General features: G+C 42.1%; 1 protein-coding gene across 1 annotated transcript in view; it reads left to right on the top strand.

Annotated features, from left to right (window-relative positions):
* gucy1a2 (guanylate cyclase 1, soluble, alpha 2) overlaps positions 1-23,533 on the top strand; it is a 33,279-nt gene extending 9,746 nt beyond the window's left edge. The window contains exons 5-9 of the mRNA XM_079573981.1: positions 7,456-7,668; positions 8,488-8,760; positions 12,328-12,471; positions 19,036-19,190; positions 20,418-23,533. Of these exons, the coding sequence (XP_079430107.1) occupies positions 7,456-7,668; positions 8,488-8,760; positions 12,328-12,471; positions 19,036-19,190; positions 20,418-20,637 (1,005 nt within the window). The 3' untranslated portion in view covers positions 20,638-23,533. The remainder of the gene's footprint in view (positions 1-7,455; positions 7,669-8,487; positions 8,761-12,327; positions 12,472-19,035; positions 19,191-20,417) is intronic.
* The last annotated feature ends 1,133 nt before the right edge of the window (positions 23,534-24,666 follow it).

The raw sequence follows: 24,666 nt of genomic DNA, 5'->3' as shown, positions 1-24,666 counted from the left end.
TATCACATTTTACCTAAGAAGAAGAAGAGCTTTATTTATACATGGTCACAAAGCGTTTTTACATGAGACAATTTACATTCACTCCTCACTCGATGGTGGTAAGCTAGCGTTATCGCGACTGCACACATCTGCACCAACGGTCCCTCTGACCACCATCATTCATTCACACAAACACATCAATCATCCTGGCCGTACATCGTATATCGTACATGTTTTTAATGGTAGGGAAAGAGAGGGAAGAGAGTATCCGGAGGAAACCTATAGACACGGGGAGAACATGGAAACTCCACAGAAAGGCCCCTGTCCAGGTGGGAGCCTGTGTTAATTTCAACTTGTGAATTGAAGATTTGTAAATATGTACTTTAAAGGAGCAGGCCACCGTTTTTCCACACTGAGATATGTTCTATGAGCCTCTCCTTTCTCCTCGATGGGGCCAAACGGGGGTAAAGTTGGAAGCGACCAAGCTCTTCCACGTTTTCCCTATGGAAATACAGTTACGTGAGTAGTTACACTAGTGGTAGTAGTCACATAGCAGTAATATCTTCACTTTACTAGGCGGATGTCAAAGTGCTCCTATTGTAATGCCTTACAATGTAATACCCCTTTTTGTGCACTTAGAAAATTGACATGTTTAGTTTTGTGTAACTATACTTGGATTGTGGAAGAGCTTGGTCGCTTCTAACTTCACCCCCGTTTGGCCCCAGAGGAGAGGAGGAGAGGCTAAATGCTAACAACATGTTTGGTCTTTTTGCGTGACTGAGCACATGCACAAAGACAAGACAGGCACGTGTCAACTCGTCTAAGTTCAGACAAGAACATATCTCAGTATAGAAAGATAATGGCCTGTTCCTTTAAAGCAGTACTAAGTAACTCTTCCCCTTAGAGGCCATAAGCGCAACTGCAGGTGTCGTAGCAAGTTACGATTTTTTAACTTATGTCTTGGAGAGTAAATACTACGCCGACAGGAAAGGCAAAGGGGGAGAGGGTTACTGTGCATCCAATTATACAATGGAATTTTTTTTTTCACTCAAACTTTGCTGTAAATACTGTTTAAAGTGACGTTAGCCCGCAGTTAGCTTTGCCCGTTAGCATGTTAGCTTCTTCTTCGTGACCCTCCAATCATCCCATAAACACTTGTATTACCCCCACAGGGACTATGGGAAGGATTTATTAAGGTAAACACGTTACTTAGTACTGCTTTAAGAAGGTAGTTTCAGTGACTTCAGTCCTAATTTATCAATATTTTCCAACCTCAATATATCAAACTTCCTATTTTGTCATCGTGACAGGTCTAACTATGTGTCCACAAATGAGATCTGACTACCTGGACATCTTAACTGACCTGGTTATTATTATTATTATTCCATGGACGGATTTCTTCTTCCTGATGGCACGGGCATATTCTCAGATAACAATGCAAGAGTAGTTCATTTTCACACATGGATTGGCCACTACAGAGCCCGGATCTTTACCCCATTGAGAATCATTGGGATGTGCTGAAGAAGGCTTTGCGCACTGGTCACACTCTCCCATCATCAATAGAAACTCTTGGTGGGAAATTAATGCAACACTGGATCTTTCGACATTGCAGAAGCTTAGTGTAAGAATCCCACAGCGAATGCGGGCTGCAATCAAAGCTAAAGTTGGTCCATCAAAATATTAGAGCATGTGTCAGGCTGTGAAATACTAATCCGTTATCTATCTATTTGATATCATTTGTGTTTACTGGATGAGAGAACCTTATCTTTATCTGTATTGGTGCGTGTGACGGAGGGATGCGCTGGCTGACTCATTGACTCTCCGCTGCTCGCCACTTGCTCATGCAAATGAGAGTATGTCGACATGCCATAGTCCACGCACAAAGGGGCAACCCATTACCGCCCCTTGCACCTCTTTCTATTACCTGTTACTATTGTTCGCGTCCAGAGCTCTCGGCGTTTCTTTTCAGCCAGCGCTTCCAATGTGGCCCTGTGAGTGTTCGTCACGAATCTCCCCCTTCCCCCCACTCTATCCTGCTTCCTGTTCAGCAATAGATGGGTTTCACAGTGATGTAAATGAGGACCGTTAACATATTCTATCCTTTCAATGGTGAAAAGAAGGGCTGTGCAATTAATCAAGAAATGGTCAAAGTTGCAATTTCACCTGTAGGTCATCCTCAATTGTCGACAAGATTTGGTTTGGAATTTGGAGGAGCACAAGGGAAGATTTGTGTATTGAATAACACTGGAGAGGAGAGTTTTCATATTGTGTTTGAGCTCAGGTTGAGTTTATTTATCTCCCAACAGAAAATAGTTGAATCTGATCACTCTGTTGTAGTGATTGTTGCCACAAACCTGTCATATTGATATAACGGCTGGAAGTCCTTTCAACGGGCCAACAGCATGTCCATGTTATTTGACAATGACATTTAAGGTTCCAGGTTTCTTTATTAGTACCCTCAGGTAAGCTTGTTTGCAGTCGGAATACATCAGTCCACAACATATAAAATACACAAGAAACAAATAATGTACAGGTGCAATCTATCTACAGTCTTTAAAGGGGCTAGATGCAAGTTAGCTATTTTATACTCACTACTGCCACCTCCGGTCATACGTGTAACTGCACCTTCTATATTAAGCGCGTGCATGACGGCAATTCGGGCCGAAGTGACACCTTTTTGAGTGACAGGATTTTAGAGGCAGTCGTGGTGAACAGGTCTGGGCTCATTCTACACCTTAGGACATTGTTGGAACATGTAGGGGGAGATAATTTTGCCATTTTTAAACTCTGTATAGTCCCATTAAGGGATAAAAACATCATTATGATCAAATAATTAGACCTCACGTGGATAAGCCCATGATAGAGATGTTAGATATTATACTAACCAAGTTAAAAAAAACATCTGTATTTTGGCGGTTACCATAGATCTCTTAGCTGCACACCACATCAATTATAAAATGTGGTTGTGTGTGTGTTGTGTGAACAAATGAAGCACCTAACCTTAACTTTTAATAGAATGACATCAGCTAATGTTCGTCCATGGACAATGTTTGCTGGTTTCTGCTAACATGGTGGGTTTCACAAGGACTTTTCACCTTTGCAAACCTGTTGTAAACTGTAGGTAATCTTTCTACATCCATCTTAATCTGCGCGGTGCGGCAAAGATGCAGGCAGAATTACGGAAGAGTGAGCCGATCGCACAAACTAGGCCAACGCGATTGCCTCCGGGGATATGCGTCTCTCTGTGTCCATTTCTATACTGTTATGTCACATGTGCCCATTGTGTGTACGCAAGAGTTTGAGACGCAAGAAGATGATTCATATTTTTCCTCATGTTCTAAGTATATTGTTTTGTGTTATGCTTTTTCCCCTTGCAACAATTACAGTTTTAGCCTAAACATTTTTGTGTTAAATGTGGTGCCACCAAGCATTCATGTCTTTATATCGGGGTTTACTTTCAAGGTCCATCTTGACTTACTGTAAGTTCACACCACATTACAATTTTTCTGACATGAAACGATAAAACAATGAAAATCACTCACATGAGGAAAATTATCTTTTGCCAATACTGCTCAGCTCTAACTGAGCGACAAACAAAACAAACTCTGCCATTTGTTGAAAGTACATGGCGTCATCCATAGAGCTGTTTTAGTCGAAACAATATCAGAAGGGAAAAGAGCCGCGGAAGAATTCAGATATCTGCTGGGTCAGTGCTGCATCAAACACACTGCAGCATTAGAATACATTATTGTGAACCTCAAAGAAAATCTCCATTTATTTACTTACTGCTGGGAATTTGATGCAGTAAAACAACACAATCCTACATAAATATAGATGTAGTTCTCGACTCCTTCCTATTGCTTTAACCTCATAACCCCCGCCTTAACCGAGCGCATGTTGGGCTTTATGGATCTTTTTCATCACGTTTTTGTCACTCATTTGTGGATTTTTGTCACGTTTTTGTTGCTTTTTTGACGCCTTTTTTGTGGCTCTTTCATCACATTTTTGACGCTTTTTTTGACGTGTGTTTGTGGCTTTTTTGTCACTTTTGTATCACATTTTGCTTGGTTGCATTTTGTCTGAACATAGTGATTATAGAACTAATACTTAATACTGTAGAAGTAGTATAGTTGTTGTAGTTGGCATTTATTCCTAAAGAAAAATACATACTGTGCATATAAGTATTAGTCATATTTACGTAGACCATTCTCTCAGACTGATCCAGATGATCTTTGAGTGAAAGAAAACACAGATTTATTACAGAGTGATGATGTTCATAAATTCTCCAAAAGTATAATTTAATTGCCATAAGACCCACGACCCACAAAGCATCAAACCTTGGCATCACAAGAAAAAAATATTTGTATCACTTCTCTGTGCCAGCTGTACCTCACTTCACCCTGTAGCTGTACCCAGCCCCCAGACAAGGCTACGTTTTGTAAAAATCCACCAAAAGCCGATGGGTTTTCCCCACTGAGCACTCGCCTCTCCTCTCCTCCACGCTGTCCACACCGGGTCTGACAGCGACATTTGTACAAGCACAACTGGAGTACGTGTTGAACTTTGTCTGTGGCTTTCCTGATTTCGCAGTCTCCATGGCGACGGGTGTTAGTATGGCAAAGGCAGGCAGGTAGGCCCATCCCACTCTGCAGACGCTACCTCAGCAAACAGCGGCTCCCGTTCCCACCACTGACATGCGCACACAGAGAGAAAAATCCAACATTTGATCGCCGAATGATGAGCTATTTCTTTTTTTTTTTTTCTATTGTGTCAAACCAAGACTCAGAAACATAATGATCAGAACCAAAACAATGCGAAGATGGATTTAAATTGGGAAAATCATGACCCACACTAAACATTTTCACATTTTTAAAGCAAAATTGTGTGTTTTTTAAATTTTTATTATGGCAAAAAATGTACAACCAAATGGAGGACCTTATTGATTTTGCGATATATTGTGGCTTCTTGGGCAGTGACGTTATTTGTGCACTAATACATGTCAATGAAAAGCTTTAAAGGGGGAGGTATTATGCAAAATCGACTTTTTCAAGCTTTACATCATGTTATTATGTCATTCCCTCATTAAAAACATGCCTGAAGTGTTGCCTTGGCACATTCACGTATTTTTGAGTAATCTGTAAAAACTGATGGCAGCCATTTTAGGGACAGCTTTGCCTGATTCCTCCTAGGAACGCCCCCACCTCCTGGAGACGCCTCCGACCTTTCGTCACCAGCCGAGTAACCAATCACTGCTCCTCAGCAGAACCCCCTCCCCACTGAGGCCACAGAGGGGGCGTGTCGGAAAGGGTCAGAGGTTCTTAAAGAGACAGAGGCCTATTTCAAGACATTAGCTACAGCCATTTTGAGAGAGCAATTTTATACAAGGCAGTTATTCTAATTTACTGCATTTACAGACCAACAGAAGGTTTCGTCATCATTGTAGTGTGCTATAGACTGGAGCCATGTGATTGAAAAAAGCATAATACCCCCTCTTTAAAGCCCTCACAAAACTTTCAGGCACAATTACTTGCCCAAGATGTGTACTCACTACTCCGTAATATTGTCTGTTTGTTTGCATTTCTTTGCCAATCACCTCTACTGATTATGTCACTGGCGTATTCTTGGCTTTGACACTCCGCTATGTGCATAATATTTGATTGCCCTGCATGTTTGTCATATGCCGGCGCTCGGAGATGGACAGTTGTGCCCCTGCTGAGACGCACTGGGTGTGTTAGTGCAAAGACGAATCGTGTGCGTCTGCTTGTGTAGATGTAGACTATGTATTATGCAGACCTAGGAGAGCCTTGTGCTATAAATAAAACAGGGCTGCAGTGTGCTCACTAGCGGAATAATCTAGCTGACACTATGGAGGGAGGAAGACAGCGAGAGAGAGAAAAGGGAAACGGCGATGAAGAGCATTGGGTATTTAAGGAAAGGTGTAAAATTGGACAAATGCAAAGCCATAAGGTTGCATCCCTAGTGCAAACCAGTTTCACGCAGTCAAGACAAATTCTGTGATGTCTTGTGGATTTAACCAGTGACATTAGTGTGATCGTGTATTAGGTCACCAGTCTGTCCAGTTGCAAATTTCACTACATACATCAAGATCATTTGGGGAAGTAATCAACCTGCATTTCTTCCGTTTTGTGATTAGATCAATGTTCTTGTGTTGTTTTTCAAAGCCAGAAGTTTGTTTAAAGACAGGTTGCGTAACATTTTGGATTATCCTACTGCCAGCAATACAAAACCTTATCCTAATTACCAGCTAAATGCTATTTTTTTTGGTGGTGTGTACTAATCAAGGAATTAATTCGGATGAGGATCCAAGTGATGTAAATCTTATTCTTTGGCGGCCTTCAGTCGACATCTCCATGGCATAGAAATATCTGTAATAATATAAATTCCTCTTTTTTATCCTATTTATTTGGGTGAAATGTGTGGCTTTGACATAGGGTTTTACATTCATGTTTTCAGATAATGTGTCACCGTAGTTCATCTTTGTGTAAACAAGTCTCGTTTTGCTTTTGTGCCATTATGTAGAGGTATGTAATTCTCCGTGTCCATCCCGTCAGTTTTATCTTTTAGAATTAAGAATCAATTCTCAAATTGTATCAGAACAAGATTTTAAAATTGACCAATTCAGGACAAGGGAAACATGTGTAAATGTCTGTCTGATGGGAGACCTCATCAATTTGGCAATATAATGTGAAACCCTAAAGGGCCTGTCTCACTCGTAGACTAGTTGGAGACTAAAGTCGCTGGTCATGGAGACGTCCCCTGCAGATAAGGTGAGGCTCCAGGTAGTCTTGGTGAAAACAAACAGGTTCGATTTCAGTGGAGACTTCATCGAGACTTGAAAATATCTCTGTATGGTCTCTGCCTGGTCTCCAAGAGTTCACCGCGGTCTCATGCAGTTGTGTCGAGAACACTATTTGCTGTCTTCAACCTGTGAGACGTTTCTGTGACGTCCCTGCAATGTCTCAGAGACCTGTCAGATACCAAGGAGATTTAAAAGACACTCCAGACGACCCTTTGAGATCTCCTTGGTATCTGATTGGTCTCGGAGACATTGCAGGGATGTCACAGAAAGGTCTCACAGGTTGAGGACAACAAATAGTGTTCGCAACATTGCCACAGCTGTTTGAGACTTCGGAGAACTCTCTGAGACCATGCGGTGACCATTCGGAGACTCTGCTGAAATCAAACCTGTTTGTTTTCACCAAGACTACCTGGAGTCTTCGTGTCTAGCGGCGACTCTAGACTCCAACCCTTTGTATGTGTGCAATCTGTCCGAGTTGAGGAGATGTTGCGGAGACTTCAGTGAGACTATCGGCCCTTTAGAGATCTGAAAATGTCTGAAGCCACTGCATAGCATCAGCAGAACCTAAAACAACACAGTTTCATCTCCACTGAGCATATTCAAATGTCGAGTTCTCAGCCATACTCGAGTAACTAATCTCGTATCTTTATCTACAGGTGATGGAGTTGAAAGGCCAGATGCTCCACGTCCCCGAGTCCTGCTCGCTGATGTTTCTGGGCTCACCTCGTGTTGATAAACTGGAGGAGCTCATGGGCAGAGGTCTCCATCTGTCAGACATCCCCATTCACGACGCCACGAGAGACGTCATCCTGGTGGGAGAGCAGGCTAAAGCCCAGGACGGCCTGAAGAAGCGGATGGACAAGTTAAAGGTGCAGCAGAATTTCACTCGAATCATCACATTGGCCAATTTATTTTCTGACACGCACTGTTCCTAGTCTTCCTTGACTTAATACTATATTGATTTTAGGCTTCTATAGAGATGTGTGGGCACTTGGGGAGGAAAAAAATACAAGGATTACAATGTGTACCTTTGCAAAAATCCTGCAGGAGCCCATGGTTACGCACACACACACAAATCTCCCTGGACCATTCACTGACATTTTCCCTTATCAAACGCTTTCCAACTCGCTAATGCTGAAAATAATAAATCAGTCAATATTTGGCCATGTTACCACAGACTTTTTAAATAGCATTTTTGTTTCATGCAGTCAGCTCTCTCACACCAACTAGACTTAGTTAGTGCTCTAGCCTCAAAGAAAGAAAACCCTTTGTTCAAAGTCCCAGATGGTGTGGGCATTTCTGTGTTGAGTTTTTTTTTCTTCTTCCGGTCTTTGTTCTGAACCCAAAAGAATAAAATAATCTCCACCAAACCTTGCTTATGATCTGGAGATGGGTCCCGTGGCGCTGCACTGTTGTTGCTCTCTGCAGACAGGTTGCTCCGGCGGGTTTGAAGGCTGGGTCAAAAGCAGAGGACAAGAAACTGCACCTAACAAGCTTGAGTACAAGACCTAAGAAGTACACACACAGTTCATAAAAATCCTATTAAGTTGGATTAATACACAGTTGCATGCACCAGTAGTTTTAATTTTCTGCAGCATTCCCCGAAGTCATGTCACAGTCAAGCGGCGCATCAAACAGACACGCTGAGCCAAAGTGATCATGTTCTCCTCTCGCGTATGCGCTGACAGGCTACACTGGAGCGGACACACCAAGCTCTGGAGGAGGAGAAGAGGCGCACCGTGGACCTCCTGTATTCCATATTTCCGGGCAACGTGGCTCAAAAGCTGTGGCAGGGGCACCACGTACCCGCACGAAAGTTCGACGACGTCACTATGCTGTTCTCAGACATCGTGGGCTTCACGGCCGTGTGCGCCCAGTGCACCCCCATGCAGGTCATCTCCATGCTCAACGAGCTCTACACGCGCTTCGACTACCAGTGCGGCATCCTGGACGTCTATAAGGTGGGTAGACAGCAGTGTGTGTGGGACTGAGGCGGAACAACCTGTGATTGAAATTAGATTTGTTTTTCAAAATCAAGATTCAGTTCACATTGCACTTATTAAAAAGATTCAGGGACTGGAAGACTGGAATAAGAATGGCTAAACATTCACAAAAATCACATGTCTTTCATATTATATTGGAGGAGGTCTACAGTATTACGATGGTATAGTTGGTTTTATATGCAAGACCTCATGAAGACGATTTTCTGTTTGCAGAGGACATTATTGTTGAGGAAATACTTAAGTAACGTGTAAATGCATTAAAGCAGTACTAAGTAACTTGTTCAACTTAATAAATCCTTTTCATAGTCCCTCTGGGGGTAATACCAACGTTAATGGGATGCTTTCATCTCTCCCTGGTGTCTCTGGCCAGAAAACTGCAACTTCGCTGCCACCGGGTCGGAGTCTCAAATACACACTAATGGAACCACGACGAAGAAGCTAAAAGGCAAGCGGGCAAAGCAAACTGCGGGCTAGCGCCACTTCAGCAGTATCTACAGCCAAGTCTAAGTGAAATAAAAGATTTCCATTGTGTAATTGGATGTACAATATCCCTGTCACACTTTGTCTTTTCTGTCAGCGCAGTATTTACTCTCACAGACAATTAATGAGTACAAAAAAGCAACATGATATGACACCTGGCGCCTCTAGGGGCATGAGTTACTTAGTTCTGCTTTAAAGGGGCTAGATGCAAGTTAGCCATTTTATACTCACTACTGCCACCTCGGGTCATACGTGTAACTGCACCTTAATTCGGACCCGAATTAACACCTTTTTGAGTGGCAGAGCAGGATTTTAGAGGCAGTGGTGGTGAAGTCTGGGGTCATTCTTCACATCAGGACATGGCTGGAACATGTAGGGGGAGGAAAATACATAATTTAAACATTTTTAAACTCTGTATAGGCTAATTTTCAGTGTGGGTGACATGATTTTTAACAAATGTCAAACTGTGGTCTTTCTGGCACTTGCGATTTAAGGTACTTTGAAGTTGAGGTTCAGTTAACAACGCACATGTTAAACATGTTCAGGTGCAATAATACTTGATAAACGAGTGAAATATGAACTGCTAAACCAGAGGTCTCCAACTGGCGGACCTCCTCGGCCTTTACTCCGGACCCCAAAGTATTTACAATCTTTCAATTCTGTGGGGTCGTTTACCGAGACAGATGCTAAATAGCGAGTGCAAGCTGGAAAATAGCATATAAGTATTTGTGGGCATGTTGCACCTAATTTACCATTTGAAATTGCCTGTATTAAAGTATTAGGGCACCAAATCCGATATGTAAATGAGGGAATGCTGCGTGACAAAAACATGCGCAAATGACTCTGCTGTTTATCCACTTTGGCACATGCTCTGGTTGTCACTCAAAGAAACGCTTGGTAAATGACACCCGACGTATCATAAGCTAAACTGACCATTAAAATGTAATAATAATAATCATCATTTATAAATTAAATTAAAATAAAAAAATATTGCATCATTGATCAGCCATGCTCCTCAAATAAACATGCTGTGCTCATGTTTTACAATGGCTGCATAGTACATTATGATCCGGGATGAAGCAAAAGGAAAACCCTAAAACAAACTATTAGGCTACAAGTTTAAACTACTGATGCAGCTTATATTTTTCCGTTTTATTTTTTCAGATATTATATAAGTTAAGATAATAATGCCTTTACTTGTCCCACTGTAGGGAAATTGCATTGTTGCAACCAGAGCCGGTGCTGGCCCTTCTGGGGCCCTAAGCAAAAATCCACACGGGGGCCCTACAGTTCGCATCCCATGGTTATTCGACGAAGAGCGAATACATTTATGGTCAAAAACGGTTCCACTGTGCAGTAGTGCAGGGCAGAAGGGGAAAGTAATGACCTCAATTGAGGCCCCGTCCCTCTGTGTGAGAACCACTAAGCCACTGTGAGACTGGGATTTAGGACTACAACAAGTCTATTTCCCAACTTTTTAAAATGGCAAATGGTCACATTCTGTCACCTCTGGTCCCTGCGCACAGAACCAGAGTTACTGTAAACCGGCTCTGGTTGCAACAGCAAATCACAAAAGAGGTCAAGTTCGAAGAAATCGAAGTATTCAATATTAAACTTGGAGTACTTCAATATAAAAGGTGTAGAAACAACACCTAAAATCCAAAGATAACAGTAGAATAAAGTTGTCCGTGAAGTATGAAACCAGTGGACAAAACATTCATATATGAGCCCTTGTTTATCAAAGTGACACTGGGAGCTGTTGAAACCAGCAGCTGGCCCTCAGCAGCTCTGGAAGGGGAGTCTTAATTGCAGTCTTTGCTATATTGCTACATCAAATCAACTACAATTATGCAGCAAACACTTTAGTTAAAAATGAGAGCGGTTGCTTCTTATTCCATGCCCATATTGTCATTCTACCTGCGCACAGCCGTTAAAACCCAGACACATGAAACTGCTGCTCCCTTTGAGGCAACATGTTTCCAGTGCGTGCGACTCTGTGTCACTGTGCGCCCGAGTTGGGGAATAGTCAGTGATTAACGACCGCTCTGTTGCAGCTTAACAACCATGTGTGATTATTGGCCATCTGACACGGCGGACGAGGGCCGGCTTCGAAAAGATCTCCTCTCTTCGGTCCTGCACTCATGCGTGTTTTATCGCTCGCACCTTCTTTACTTCTCCCTTATCAGTCTGTCCTACTTTTAACGTAGCGCTTCACAGGGAATCGCACATATCTGCTTCTCTGTTTGAGCGAGATGTCACGGATGAGGAATCGGAGTGGAGATAGCGAGGCTGGCTGTAGGCAGAGGGTTTATGTGAATAGGCAGAGCGAGTGTGCAGAGGAGACACACAGGGGAGGGTCCATATGTTGCTATTGTCATGGTTACTGTCTGAATGACTTTCCAGCTGCAAAGTCTAAATGGTCTGTCTCCTTGTTTTCACTTCTCACAGCGCAGTGTCAATGCTGCGTCTCTTCCATAAGACGCCATGGTGTTTGTATATATATATATATGAGTATAGAGTGCAAATATAGTTTGCTATGTATATGTTGGATAATTTTCCAGCAGATTTCTGTTGATAATGTTTACAACCTTCAATATCAGTGCAGTTCAGTTAGCTTTATTGTTAATATGACCACTTGTAAAGTTCAGACGGAAAATCTATAGCGTTTCAAAGTAGTATCAAAAATGTATAGCTGTATGTGCACAATAGGCCAGTCGAGAGTTCAGTTTCGTGACAGCCTGGTGTATATATGAAGCTGTCCTTGTGTCAGTTTGACCTGGCGCAGATTATCGTCTCTAAACTGCTCTCTATAATAAACCTGTCAATAGAGGAAAGACTGATGTTCAAAACTTCCTGCCAGCCCAATAACAGTGAACAAACACTGGAGTTTCAACAAACTAATATGTCTCTGGGAAGGTTGCAAAACTTCCCCAAATTCAACCCCTGTGATTATACATTCCCGCTTCACTGCCTACCCTGCATCATTGAATCGCTTTGCCATTATCCTTATCAGTGTCGCCAAACTTTGGTGTTTTTGTGATGCAGATTGAGACCATAGGAGACGCCTACTGTGTGGCCGGGGGACTCCATAAGAAAGTGGACAGTCACGCGAAGCCTATCGCTCAAATGGCTCTGAAGATGATGGAGCTTTCAGAGGAAGTGCTAACACCTGATGGGAGGCCTATCAAGGTGAGTTTTTACTTTAATATAATGTTATTAGAGGCCGCCCAATATGTTTTTTTCGAAAGCCGATATTTTGGGATGTTAATTGGCTGATGCCGATATTTTTGGCCGATCTTTCCAAATGTCTGGTCTCTAATCCTGTAAAAACAAATACTTAGCCGCTCCAGCACTGGCTGATTTTATTGTATTGTATAGGTGATCCAATCATAGTTTCTGACCTAGCTTTGATTAGTTGTTATATTATATATTATTACATAGTGTTACTAGCCGCGGCATTTTGCGCAATGATCAAAAATACAATCGTGGAGGTTAAAACTAACTCAGCAATTGAATTCTCCAGATACTGCACTTCAAAATGACATGTGGCAAGTCCATATTGACGGAAGTTTAGTGAAACTTGTGTTTCTCACCTCCTCTGAGGCCCAAGGAGTTGTGGGAGGTCTCATTTTAAAGCCCTGACTTTGCTTTTTCCAATGCAAAACACGCAAAGTCCCGTAAATATCGGCTTTTTTCGGCACTAGATCGGCCAACAGCCGATATTGTAAAATCCCCAAATATCAGCACGATATATATCGGCCAGCTGATATCGGTCTCTATATGTTATGCTATGCACTGCCTGCCTGCCTGCCTTTAAGTTTGATTACACATAGGTGGATAGAGTAACCAAAATATTTACTCAAGTAAGAGTAACGTTACTGTGAAATAATTCTGTACAAGTAAAAAGGTTGTGACCCCAATAAATACTACAATAAAAGTTAAAAAAAAGTACTTGGAGAAAATGTTACTTGAGTACAGTAAGTCCTGAGCACCTGTATTGTCGGAAAGACCCAGTGTTGCATACATTTCACCCCAAGATCATGTATTGATGATGGGAGAGTGTGACCACTAAGCAAAGCCGTCTCCTGCACATCCCAAAAGTTCTCAATGGGGTTAAGATCTGGACTCTGTGGCGGCCAATCCATGAGTGAAAATGATGTCTCATGCTCCCTCAACCGCTCTTTCACAACGTAAGCCCAATGAATCCTGTCATTGTGCCCGTGCTTGTGCCATCAGGGAAGAAGAAATCCATTGATGGAATAACCTGGTCATTCAGGATGTTCAAGTAGTCTGCTGATGATGATTTTGCCGCTTGATCGTTGCCGCAGTATTTTTACAATTTCAAACTATGACACTACTAACTACTGAATAACTTTACGCCTAATCAGTTGCAATAGTTTTGTTCTTCCTTGCAAAAAGAGAGGACTCAACACTGGGGCCAAATTCACAGCCAGTGTTATCTGGGAACTGTTAACATGAGTGTTTTCTTTAATAATTTAATTGTGTGTCAGAAATGAAATAGCCGCGGGATAACAGACTGGACACTGTTCCGTGCACTGCTGCTCTCAACATTTGTCTCAAAATAGAAAGGCCTTGCCAAGCGTTTTTGGCACGGTCTCCCGCTCCTCCATTTTCTGTCCCCGCTCGCTCGCTGTTCTTTTTGACTCCGCTCTTTCCTTTGCCTTTTCTCCTCCAACTTCTTGCTCTGTGTTGCGCCATGTTGCTCTGTATCTCTCCTCCCCTCAGTTCGCGAATTAAGGAGTGTTACACAGCTACTCATCAATCCGGCATGATCAACGCTTTTAACCAAGTGCACTCATCTCCAGCCAGTTGCACTGTTATGCAAACTAGAAAGAGAGCTCTGCGGCGCTATGAGCGAGAGAAAAGGAGGCTGCTTTGAGAGGCCTGCAAGAAGTGCATAATGAGGATAGAAATTTTGGAAACTGAGTCACTTTAGTGTGTCTCGATTTGTGTACTTAACACGATTGCCCCTCCACAAACGAAACTTTCCATTTCCATAATTGGTTGCGTTCAAACATACATGTATGTTGCTGAGCAGTGATTCACATTTTTTCCCCCCCTGCATACACTTTAGGCCTTTCATTAATTTATGGGCAATCGTATAGGAAAACCTCGACTGTCAACTGAACAAGGTTTTTAGGCTTTATTAAAAAAAAAAATCAGCAAAAATGCAGTCACCATCATCCCGGACCTGTTTTTTAATTGAGATATGTCCATTTCATGGCCTTTACATGATTTCTGTGGTTTCTTTATAATTAGCGTATTATAAGATGATATTTAAAGGTATAGGCCACCGTTTTTTTCATACTGAGATATGTTCTTACCTGAGCTTAGATGAGTTGATGTGTACCTGTCACTTACAACTTCACTCCCGTTTGGAGCCATAGGAATACATTGGGAGAGGCCAAATGCTAACAACATCTTTAGTCGTTTGGGGTGACTGAGGGCACGCACAAAGACCAGACCAGTACGTATCAACTCGTCTAAGCTCGGGTAAGAACATACTGTATCTCAGTATGGAAAAATGGTGGCCTGTTCCTTTAAATGGTAAATTGTCAAAATTATAAAGCATTATGAAGCTTTTTTACCTTCATTAGGCACTCAAAGCGCTTTACATCAAGGAACCATCACCCATTCGCACTTTCATTCATACACCAGTGTTAGACACTGGAGGCAAAGTGTCTTGCCCAAGGACACAACAACAGTGTGCACCTGCGGGGTTCGCTCTACTGTCTGCGTTGCTGTGGCCCCAAATTAGTGGACATTGGATCCACAAAAAGCAGAAACTTAACTGAATATGATTTAGCATTTAGCTTTGAGGCCACTTTTATATGCTAATTCTTATCTAAAATAAAGTCTGTGCATTCATAAATCATTTGTAGCTACTGTAGGCTTTCACCACAAATGTAGTAACAGCTGAAAGTATCTGGATCTTTCAGAATTTTCAATCCTTTATGGCTAAATGCTAACGGCTATTCACCTTATTTCGCCCCGCCCACCTTTGCCACTTTTTGCTTTGTCTCGGCACTTCCGTTGTACAGACACTTCCGGTCGAGCGCGAACCCCGTTCATTTAAACGGAGAACGAGGGAAAATATTCTCCGCTCAAATCTGATGTTTAGTCGATTGATTTGTGTAAAATGGCCAATGTTCATTTGCACCAACATGTCAACACCGCACCGTTTCTCTGTGCGGCTGAAAAATGGCTCTGTTTTCGTGTAGTGACTGATTTTATCTGGACTTCTCCAGTCCCATGTTAACAGATTGGAGAAAAGGGGCGGGCACAATTCATGGCGGCGCCCACGCGAACTTCCGGAATAAGGTGGATAGGGAAAATACATTGAGTAGGACCGAAAAGTTTCCCAGAGTGGCGGGCTTGCTAACTGTCCGCATGCTAGGGCTGGGCAATTAATCGAAATTTTAGCAAAATCGCAGCCAATTGAGCTTGAGTTTGGTCAGTCTTAATAATCGTCATGAGACTTCATAATCGTCAGGTTTACAGCCATTTCTTTGGCAGAAACAGCTCCTAGTTTTGGAGTTTGGACAAGACAATGGAAACATTTCGTGTGTTAAAAGAAACTGGACAAAAAAGCATTCCTTTCTGTTAGAGCTGAGGTTTGTATAAATCATGTTTAAGTTCATGAATCAGCTGCATGTATTTATTTTCAAAATCTAATTAAAGATTTTGATTGTGAAAGATGCCTTGAAAATGTTTGAAACTTTCAGTGCTGCTGACCAAAAAGGCAATTTGGTTTAATTCTGCAAATGAAAAATTTTAGAGATAAATACTGATCAGTTTCTGCCGACTTGAAGTCCATGGAAAGCTGTCTGTTATCCCCCAATTGCTGGGTTGCAGGTGACATCACAGCATTCTAAAGGCCTATACTATTATATAGAGGAAAAATTATTTTGTTTTTGAGGAAATTTTTGGTCTTGTACAGAGAGATCTTGGACCCAGTGGTTGATATTAAAGATCATTTTTTAAATTCATATATTTTCTTTTTAGCTACGACTCGTGAAAGTGTAATGTTATTAAAACTGGCTCCTGCCCCCCGCTGGGTCCAATGACATCATCACATTCTAGAACCTGCAACCCAGCAATATGGCGCGGTTACCATGGAGATCAGTTGCGATACGTCCGTTTTAGAAAACCAATTGTGCCATATGGAAACAAAGCCGATGCTGTAGCTCTCCATTTCCACCCAGACGCTGCACAAACATGGACTTGTGTCAGGAGTTGTCTTTCCATGATAATAGTTTCACTTCCTGTCTGCTTGAATATGATTAGTTTGCCGCGATTATGTGCCGTTCAGCGATTGGCCCGCCCGGTGCCGTTTGCCCCAGATGCTGCTGACTCACATGGAAAAGCAGTCTGCACACGTTCGCACACTGCCTTCTTTTTCCCCTCTAAATAAAGCGGCAGAGAGTGGGCACTACTGGATGCACATTTGTTTATACGAGTGTAAACGATCGCTATCTGTTGTCGGGTCAGACGTACAAGTGTACAAGCCATCTGCGAGCCGTGCGGCTTAAAAATAGGTCACGCTGGTTCACCCACGCCGCGCTCTTTCTTCCTATGTCTCTCCCTCTCTTTCGTCTCATCCCAACTCAGGACTGTCAAGGTTCCTGCATCTAATTATAGGTTTATTTTTTTCTTCTGTTGCCCTTCCCTCCGTCTCTCTCTCTCTCTCTCTCTCTCTCTCTCTCTCCGTCCGCGCTCGTTCTGCCTCGCTACCCGGCGGTTGCCTGTTGTTGCCATGACGACGGCGCAGTGTGCTGGCATGCTCGCAGTGGCGTTGGTTACCGGGACGACGGGATGCTCCAGTAAGACCATTAAAAACCCCGCGAGCGCCCGTTCGGTTTTGGGACCCGCGTGTTAATCTGGGGTGTTTTTGCGTTCACGTGACGTCACACGACTCTCACGGGCTCATTTATGCTTCACGTTCGAAACGCAGACGGCCACGCCACGAGTTTTGCCCGTCAGCGAATCTGTCCGTCTGCTCCGTTTACCCCGAGCGTGTGGGAGGCATAGCAACGGAGCTATTCCTGGTCTAACCACTGGGGACGCTATACTGCACAGAGCTCAACAGGTGAAGCAGAACAAACCGCGTCACTTTTATAAAGTGACGTGAAGCACAGAAATCACAGAAACGCCGTAAGCTACTGTATCTGAGACTGTTACCGTAAATGCATACATTTCATCCGTTTCGTTGTGTCCCCATAGAAAATGACTGGTTAAGGCTGTGGCATTTTTAAAAGGAAACCATAAGTCCAGTTTGCTGTTTGCCAGAAGCCTCCGTGTCGCCTCCATTTGTCTTCTGGCAAACAGCAAACGGGACTTCTTATGACTTTCTTTCAAAAATGTTTTGTTCTGGCCAATCTGCCATAACGGCTAGATTTGTGCAGTGTATGACTAATAGTTGTTCTGTGGACAGTTTCCCCCACCTGAGCTGTAGCTCTCTGCACTTCATCCAGGGTCATCATAGGCTTCTTGGTAACAGCTCTGGTCAGGGCTGTCCTTGTTCGGTCAGTAAGTTTAGGTGGACGGCAGGGTCTTGACAGGTTTGCAGTGATGCCAGACTTTTTCCATTCCTGGATGGTGTATTTAACTGTACTTTGAGAAATATTCAAAGCTTTGGAAATCTTTTTATAACCTAACTCAGCTTTACACTTCTCAATAACTTTATCCAGGACCTGTCTGGTGTGTTATTGGACTTCATGATGCTGTCTGCTCCACAATAGTCTCTGAACAGACCTCTGAGACCATCACAGAGCAGCTGTATTTGAACTGACACTAGATCACACACAGGTAGACTCTATTTAGTCATTGGGTCAACATGTGATCATTCAGAAATCATCAGGCAACTTCTGAAGGAAATTGGTTGCACTAAAAGGAAAGGGGGGCTATACTTCTGCACATCACACTTTTCAGTTTTTTATTTGTAAACAAAAATGTAAATCGTATGTACATTTCATTTCACCTCACAATTGTTTATCACTTTGTGTGTGTCTTTCACATAAAATTTCAGATAAATATATTTATGTTTATGGTCCATAGTATGGCAAAAAGTTAAAGGAGGGCCCATACTTATGCATATACCACTGTATGAGTGATTTCTAACAGGGCTTTGACCTCATCTAAATGTGGTTGATGGGTTGACAACAGCTGAAAACATCATAATACGGGATGTTTGATGGCTAAATGCTAACGGCTATAGGAAAAATACCTTTAGCAGGCTAACGTACGCTGAAAAGTTTCCTGTAGTAGCCAGCTTGCTAACTGTCTGCAGACGTTAGCATCGAACGCTGCTTCTCTTTATTACACCTCATTTTCTTGACTATTTCTTTGCAATTTTGATGTAAAAAAAACAAAACAAAAAAACATTGTGGGTGACACCATATTCGTCTCCGGTTTTGGTTATTTTCTAGACAAACTTGAAATGCAAACTTCTGATATTAATTGGAACGCTTGGATCTCTACAAACTGTCAAGTACTGTATTGAAAGTGGGTATAGGCAGTGTGATATGAGTGTCATGGTAGCAACACAGTCAGGAAAAATGTATTATTTCCTCTTCCTTCCCTATATTTATAAAATGTGGTCCTCGCCAGCCCCTCAAAGACACTGGACCCTGTGAACTGTGTGCATACATGTATTTTTCTACTGTTCTCTGACTTGGACCTTTTATATCCAGCCTAATATTACTCTAACAAGCTCCCTGTGTGTCTCTTCAGCTGAGGGTAGGCATCCACACGGGCTCAGTGCTGGCTGGAGTGGTCGGAGTCAAGATGCCACGCTATTGTCTCTTTGGAAACAATGTGACGCTGGCGAGCAAATTTGAATCTGGTAGCCAGCCTCGGTGTATCAACGTCAGCCCAACAACATACCAGTGAGTATCGCATAAACATACTAGTCCTTCTCCCTAAACCTGTTTCGAGTGTAGAGGCTCTAATGGCCCAGCAGTAGATTCCATTAACTGTCTGCAATGTCACATGGGGGGTAAAGAGTGAAGCCTGTAATGATATGCGCATTGTCTGAAGCAGGGGTTGATATAATTTCACAAAAAAAAATAGGTTTTCAATCACAAAAACATTAGGGTCAGTGTTTATTACTTTTTATTGCCATTGTTTGAGAACAGGTTCACAAACTAGGAATTTAGATAAAAAATAAGCTGTAAGACTTTAAACTATAAGGCTATATAGGGGCATGCAAAAGTAAAATATGGTAAAACGACAACAATTTGACAAAGAACAACGTTGGGATTGTATTAGATGTGTAGGTGTATAAAGCGACAAAGTGATAAAGTGGACACAGTGCAACAGAGCAGATTACATCCATGAGACTGTAAGCTATGAGTGTCTTGTTTTTCTGATGGCCGTAAATGCGTTAGCCATTTACAGCTTCGTAACTGTCTAACACATAAGCTAACACGCGTTTTGATTGACTCATCGCTCTGTCATGGCCGCTCCATCGGGTGTTTACGTTATGGGACTCGCGGTGGTTATAAAAGTTAATCCACTTTGATTCCGGTAAAGGTTCACCAAGCATCCATCAAGAGACAGTCACAGAAAAACTCTATTTTGACTACGATTACGATTTCGATTACCTCTCTTGGCCAAACGCGATTTTCTCCATGACATTATTAGGTAAGAAAAAAGAACAGGTGTCCAGAGTAGGTTAGAAAGAGCTCCTTCTTCACCACTTTCAGTGCAAACATGACATCTGTTCAGACGCTCAGGGGGTGCGTTTGTTTTCTCCAAAGGGGCAGTGTGGACACTATGATGTAAAAACATAGCTCGGAGAGCAGGATTCAGGAGGATTGCCTAGAACTGTCCGAATAAAGCCAAAAACCACTATGGGGGTGCTTTTGATAAGGATATAACATTGGCTAAAAGCTCCAAAAAGTAAATTTTGCATGACATAGGACCTTTAAGCCTGCAATTTTATCACTTGCATTTTACTTAACTCCATCTCTTCATGTCCAACTATTTTTTTAAACTGCTCTCACTTCTTCTACTTCCGGGCTGTTTGCATAGTCTGCTACTTGCTAGAAATGGCTGTGACGTAAACCTTTAATAACAGAAACATAATGCTGTGCTGTTTGCTTTCGTCGCAGGTTGCTAAAAGACGACCGCACGTTCTCTTTCACCCCGCGATCCCGGCTGGAGCTCCCTGACAATTTCCCCAAAGAGATCCCAGGGACGTGTTACTTCCTGGAGGCGGGGACGTCTCACAGTCACGCCTCGTTAACCAGCTCTCGCTCCGCGCCCCCAGCAGCCATGAGGAAGGTCTCGTACAGCATCGGGACAATGTTTCTGAGAGAGACTAGTTTGTAAAAGGGCCACGACGATGACGAGGATACTGTGAGAAGCTGCAGTGACCCAGTCGACTATGCAGCGTACAGGACAATGGACTTTTGAATACACAATCTGGAGATACACCAATGGCATACAAATGAAACAAGATAAAGTATGTGCTTCTCATTCAGCTCATCAAACTTATATCATTATTTATGGGAAAACAACATTGATAATGCAGAAAAAAAACAAATAATTTCCTGAGCCCACAAGACTGTCTATCGGCCATTTCAGAGACTGGACCTTCGTTGTGGTCTAATGGGAGGAGACGAGACAGAGTTTTGTTTGTTAGCAATTCATTTGGAGAAATAGAGCCAATACATGTTGGTGTACGGCTGAAATATTCCTCAAAGATGGCGCCATTACCGGAAACGTTTGCTGTTACTGAAGGACTTAACGCTGGATCATCAGGTGCATTAGCCTCATCCGTCTCTTCAGTTCTTCATAGTGTTTGTGGGACACCGATACAGGGGGGATTCACGTGCTGCTGTGTGTAAAAGTATCATCACGGACACGAATGGCGAATTTCTGGTACAAAGCTCATCCCGATGTTGCTTTTTTAGCCCACGACAAAATCAACAACATAGCCATTTCGCAGCAGGAACAACATTTAGAATCCGAATGATCCCCACACAGTGCCTTTTACTGCTCCCGTCAGGGCAAACTACAAGACGGCTGTTTGCAAATATTTGAGTGTTTCTGCGTAATCTCTGCAGCCGACGGGATCTCGCTCTGAACCGGCTCTCAGCTGCAGGCGAGCACGTTCAAATATTTGAAGTAATAGTCATCTAACTTTGTCCAGATTAACCAATAAGACATGATTTCGTGCGTACAAAGTATCAGTTCTAGGAGCGGTATGCAGGTCTTACACACATGCATTCATTTCACAGTTCATTTACTGTGGATCTAAATGTTCTGTGCAAAGGGAGCATTTACATTGTGGCACATCATTTCAGGCCCTCCATTAAAGACTGTGTAGCAGAGGGATTTGTTAAGGAAGTCTAAATATTTGATAAGAAAAGCTAAAGAGTCAAGGTTAATTATGATTTGATGAAATTGTTACTAGACTGAAGAGAATTGCGATGTTCTTAGTAAACAAAAGTACACTGTAGGACATTTACCAAATAGTTCACTAACAGTGCAAAAAACGCTGCTTTGTGTAGTAAATTTCAGAACAAGAAATAATAGAAACACTGACATACGGTACCTTTTGTTTAGGTGGAATTAAAGTGTTACATCGATTGTGCAAGTGGCCAAAGCATCCTCCATTGCTGCACTAACTGCACAAGCAGGAAGCATTGTCAGTCCAACACCAGCATAAGATGGTAATGTGCCATAATAGAGAGGCTATTGGAGAAGTGACTGTGAACTATGACGAACATGAACAGAAAACTCCATCTTCAGCTCTGTACAAACTCCTCATTTACTCATAATAATAATAATAATAATAATAATAAAAAACTATTTCTCAAATGAATTACTCTATGCATCAGCAACAGGAACCACTCAAACAGTGATATCTATAAACCAAATCACAACATAGCACTCATGTATTTAATGGACTTACCTGTAAACTCAGCCATGTAGGAACTTTCAGTCAGTGTGCTGTTCAGAGTCATAGTTATGGTAGGAAATTACTGTATTTGCTATTTTCTCAATTGAGTTGTGACGTTCTAACTTGGTGCAACATGGTGAGACCAAAATCATGGATGTTTTTGCTGTGAATTTTCAGAGAACCAGGATCTGCAAGACAATGCTGCAATACCGCTACTTAATGGTAGACATTAATGCTGTATCTCTCCAGTGCTTAATATACACTAAGGTTTGGGTTTTTGGTCCGGAAGAATCCTGAATGATGCAGTTTGTGATTACAACGGTATAAGCAGTGTTTAAAATAACAGTAGTTTTCTTTTGACCGTAACTTGGTGTTGAGCTATGCAAGGTTTCAGTTATACGGCCAGGTTTGTATTGAAAGCTTCTTACATAACAATGTTATCAATAAACAAATATAGCAGGGGCCTCCAACCTTTTCCCCCGTGAGCTACTTTTACGAAATAAAAGGGCAGTGAGTGACTCACGCTTGGAGGATACTTGAGCAACGTTGGGACGTACAGTACAGTCAACTGTCGGCAGCCACAATATTATAACACTAACATAATTTTTTATACATTTTGAAATAAATCTTGTTTCTTCTGAATCATCTAAATGTACACACATTGTGTTTAATGTGTTCATAAAGACAGTTGTTTGGTACACAAAGAGAAAATGCATCTGTGAAAGTAAAAGTAAGCAGTCAAGTCCTCCCCTCCTGATTGGACCTGAAAGCCACTAATAGTTTGTAAAATGAGAAGTATGCGATCAAGCTTCCTCTCCCTCCTCTTCAAAACTGAACCTGACAGGCTGGTTCACAGGAACGTTCGTCTCATTGGTCAAAGTGATGGCCCCAGGGCCTCTGAATAGTTACTACGATCAGCAAAGGGAGGGACTTTTCTTTAACATTACTTACATTATGTCAAATTGCAGGCCCAGTCAGTCAACTATATGCAACTTAGTAAATTTGCAAACCATTTAAACCTACAGACTATCACTTTAATCTGACTCATTAAACGTATTTAGAACTGTAGAAAGCCTTTGGGGAGCAGCTGGATGGAGACCCCTGCAATATAGTGTTGTGCTGCACATCACAGTCTAAACAGCAAACAGCGACGTGTCACTGGTTTGCGAGTTGCTTTGGCTCCACATACGCATACAGCAGTTCTTAATGCACTGATGTAAATGTAGCAAATGTTGTGTTACCTTGTGTAACTGGAATGGTTTATACTTTATCAACGACACAGCAAATGTCCATTACATTTGTTTAAAAGCCCTGTATCTGATTTTTAGTACTTGGACTGAAAGGAAATGTGTTTTTTTCCTAATTCTGTATATTTTAAAAACTGAAATGTGCATTTGAGATGTTAGAGATTAATTTGGAAAGCAAGATAAATTATCAGTTTAAACTCTCATTATTTATAAACAACAAATCAGGTACAGCGCTTTTAAATCTGTATTCATTTTTTGGCGAATTATAATTGTTGAAATGGAGGTTTTGCAGGTGCTGGTTCTCTACAAAATGTTGTGAGCGAGGGACCGGTGTAATGCAATGCGTGACATTTATGACTTATCTCGTGGCAATACAACTGAGCTGTTGTGTGTGCGCCGTTGCCAGGCCTAGAACAAAGATGTCCAGAGACGACAGTAAGTCCGGACGTCTCCAGTGCCCTGTTGGACTTTGCCAAATACATCCCCATGAGGCGATCAGTGTGCGCTGTCCACACACACATCACTGACTGTACTGACAAATGAGATCGATCTATTTATTATACTCAAATGGAAATCTATAAAAAAAAAAAAAAAGAGAGAGAAATATCTAGAGCTATTTTAATTCATTGACTTTTTTCCACATTTTTCACTCTCTTTCTTTTCTACGTTTGTCAGATGTGCCATTGACAAATAACCCGAAGCAATTACAGTTTTAACTTTTCATGTTGCATTGTATTTTTCTAAATGTTTTTGACCTAATCTCTCGGTTGTCATTTGTGAGGAGCATATTATTTGCCGGGCATTGTTCTAAGTGTCACGTTACCAAACTATATTGAACAGTTTATGACTCAAATATAACAATGGGTCCTAGATGAAGCCGATTAACTTAGTGTGGCTTTTGTTTATACGGATTTCAACGGCAGAAACAAAAGAGTTGATGCTTGTCCCGAGTGGTCGCCGTACAGAAACATGCAGTAGCTTCCATGATGCTTGACCACCAGCATTAAGTAAAAAAAACAAAACAAATGTATGTGACTTTTAACAGATCATTCCTTTGAGCGTTTGGTTTTGACAGAACCCTGGTCTCGTAGCTTTTTGCGCTAGTGTTTACGCTAGCACTCGACTCGCCACTCTGGGACATTGTGGCCTGTGCTGGACTCTGTTGTTGAAATCCGTCCTGCATTTTGTCAAATTTCAGACAGATTT

The sequence above is a fragment of the Gobius niger genome (genome assembly GCF_951799975.1).
Source record: "Gobius niger genome assembly, chromosome: 1".
Lineage (NCBI taxonomy): Eukaryota > Metazoa > Chordata > Actinopteri > Gobiiformes > Gobiidae > Gobius > Gobius niger.
Note: the sequence above shows the minus strand (reverse complement) of the source record. Positions and strands in the feature narration are given on the sequence as shown.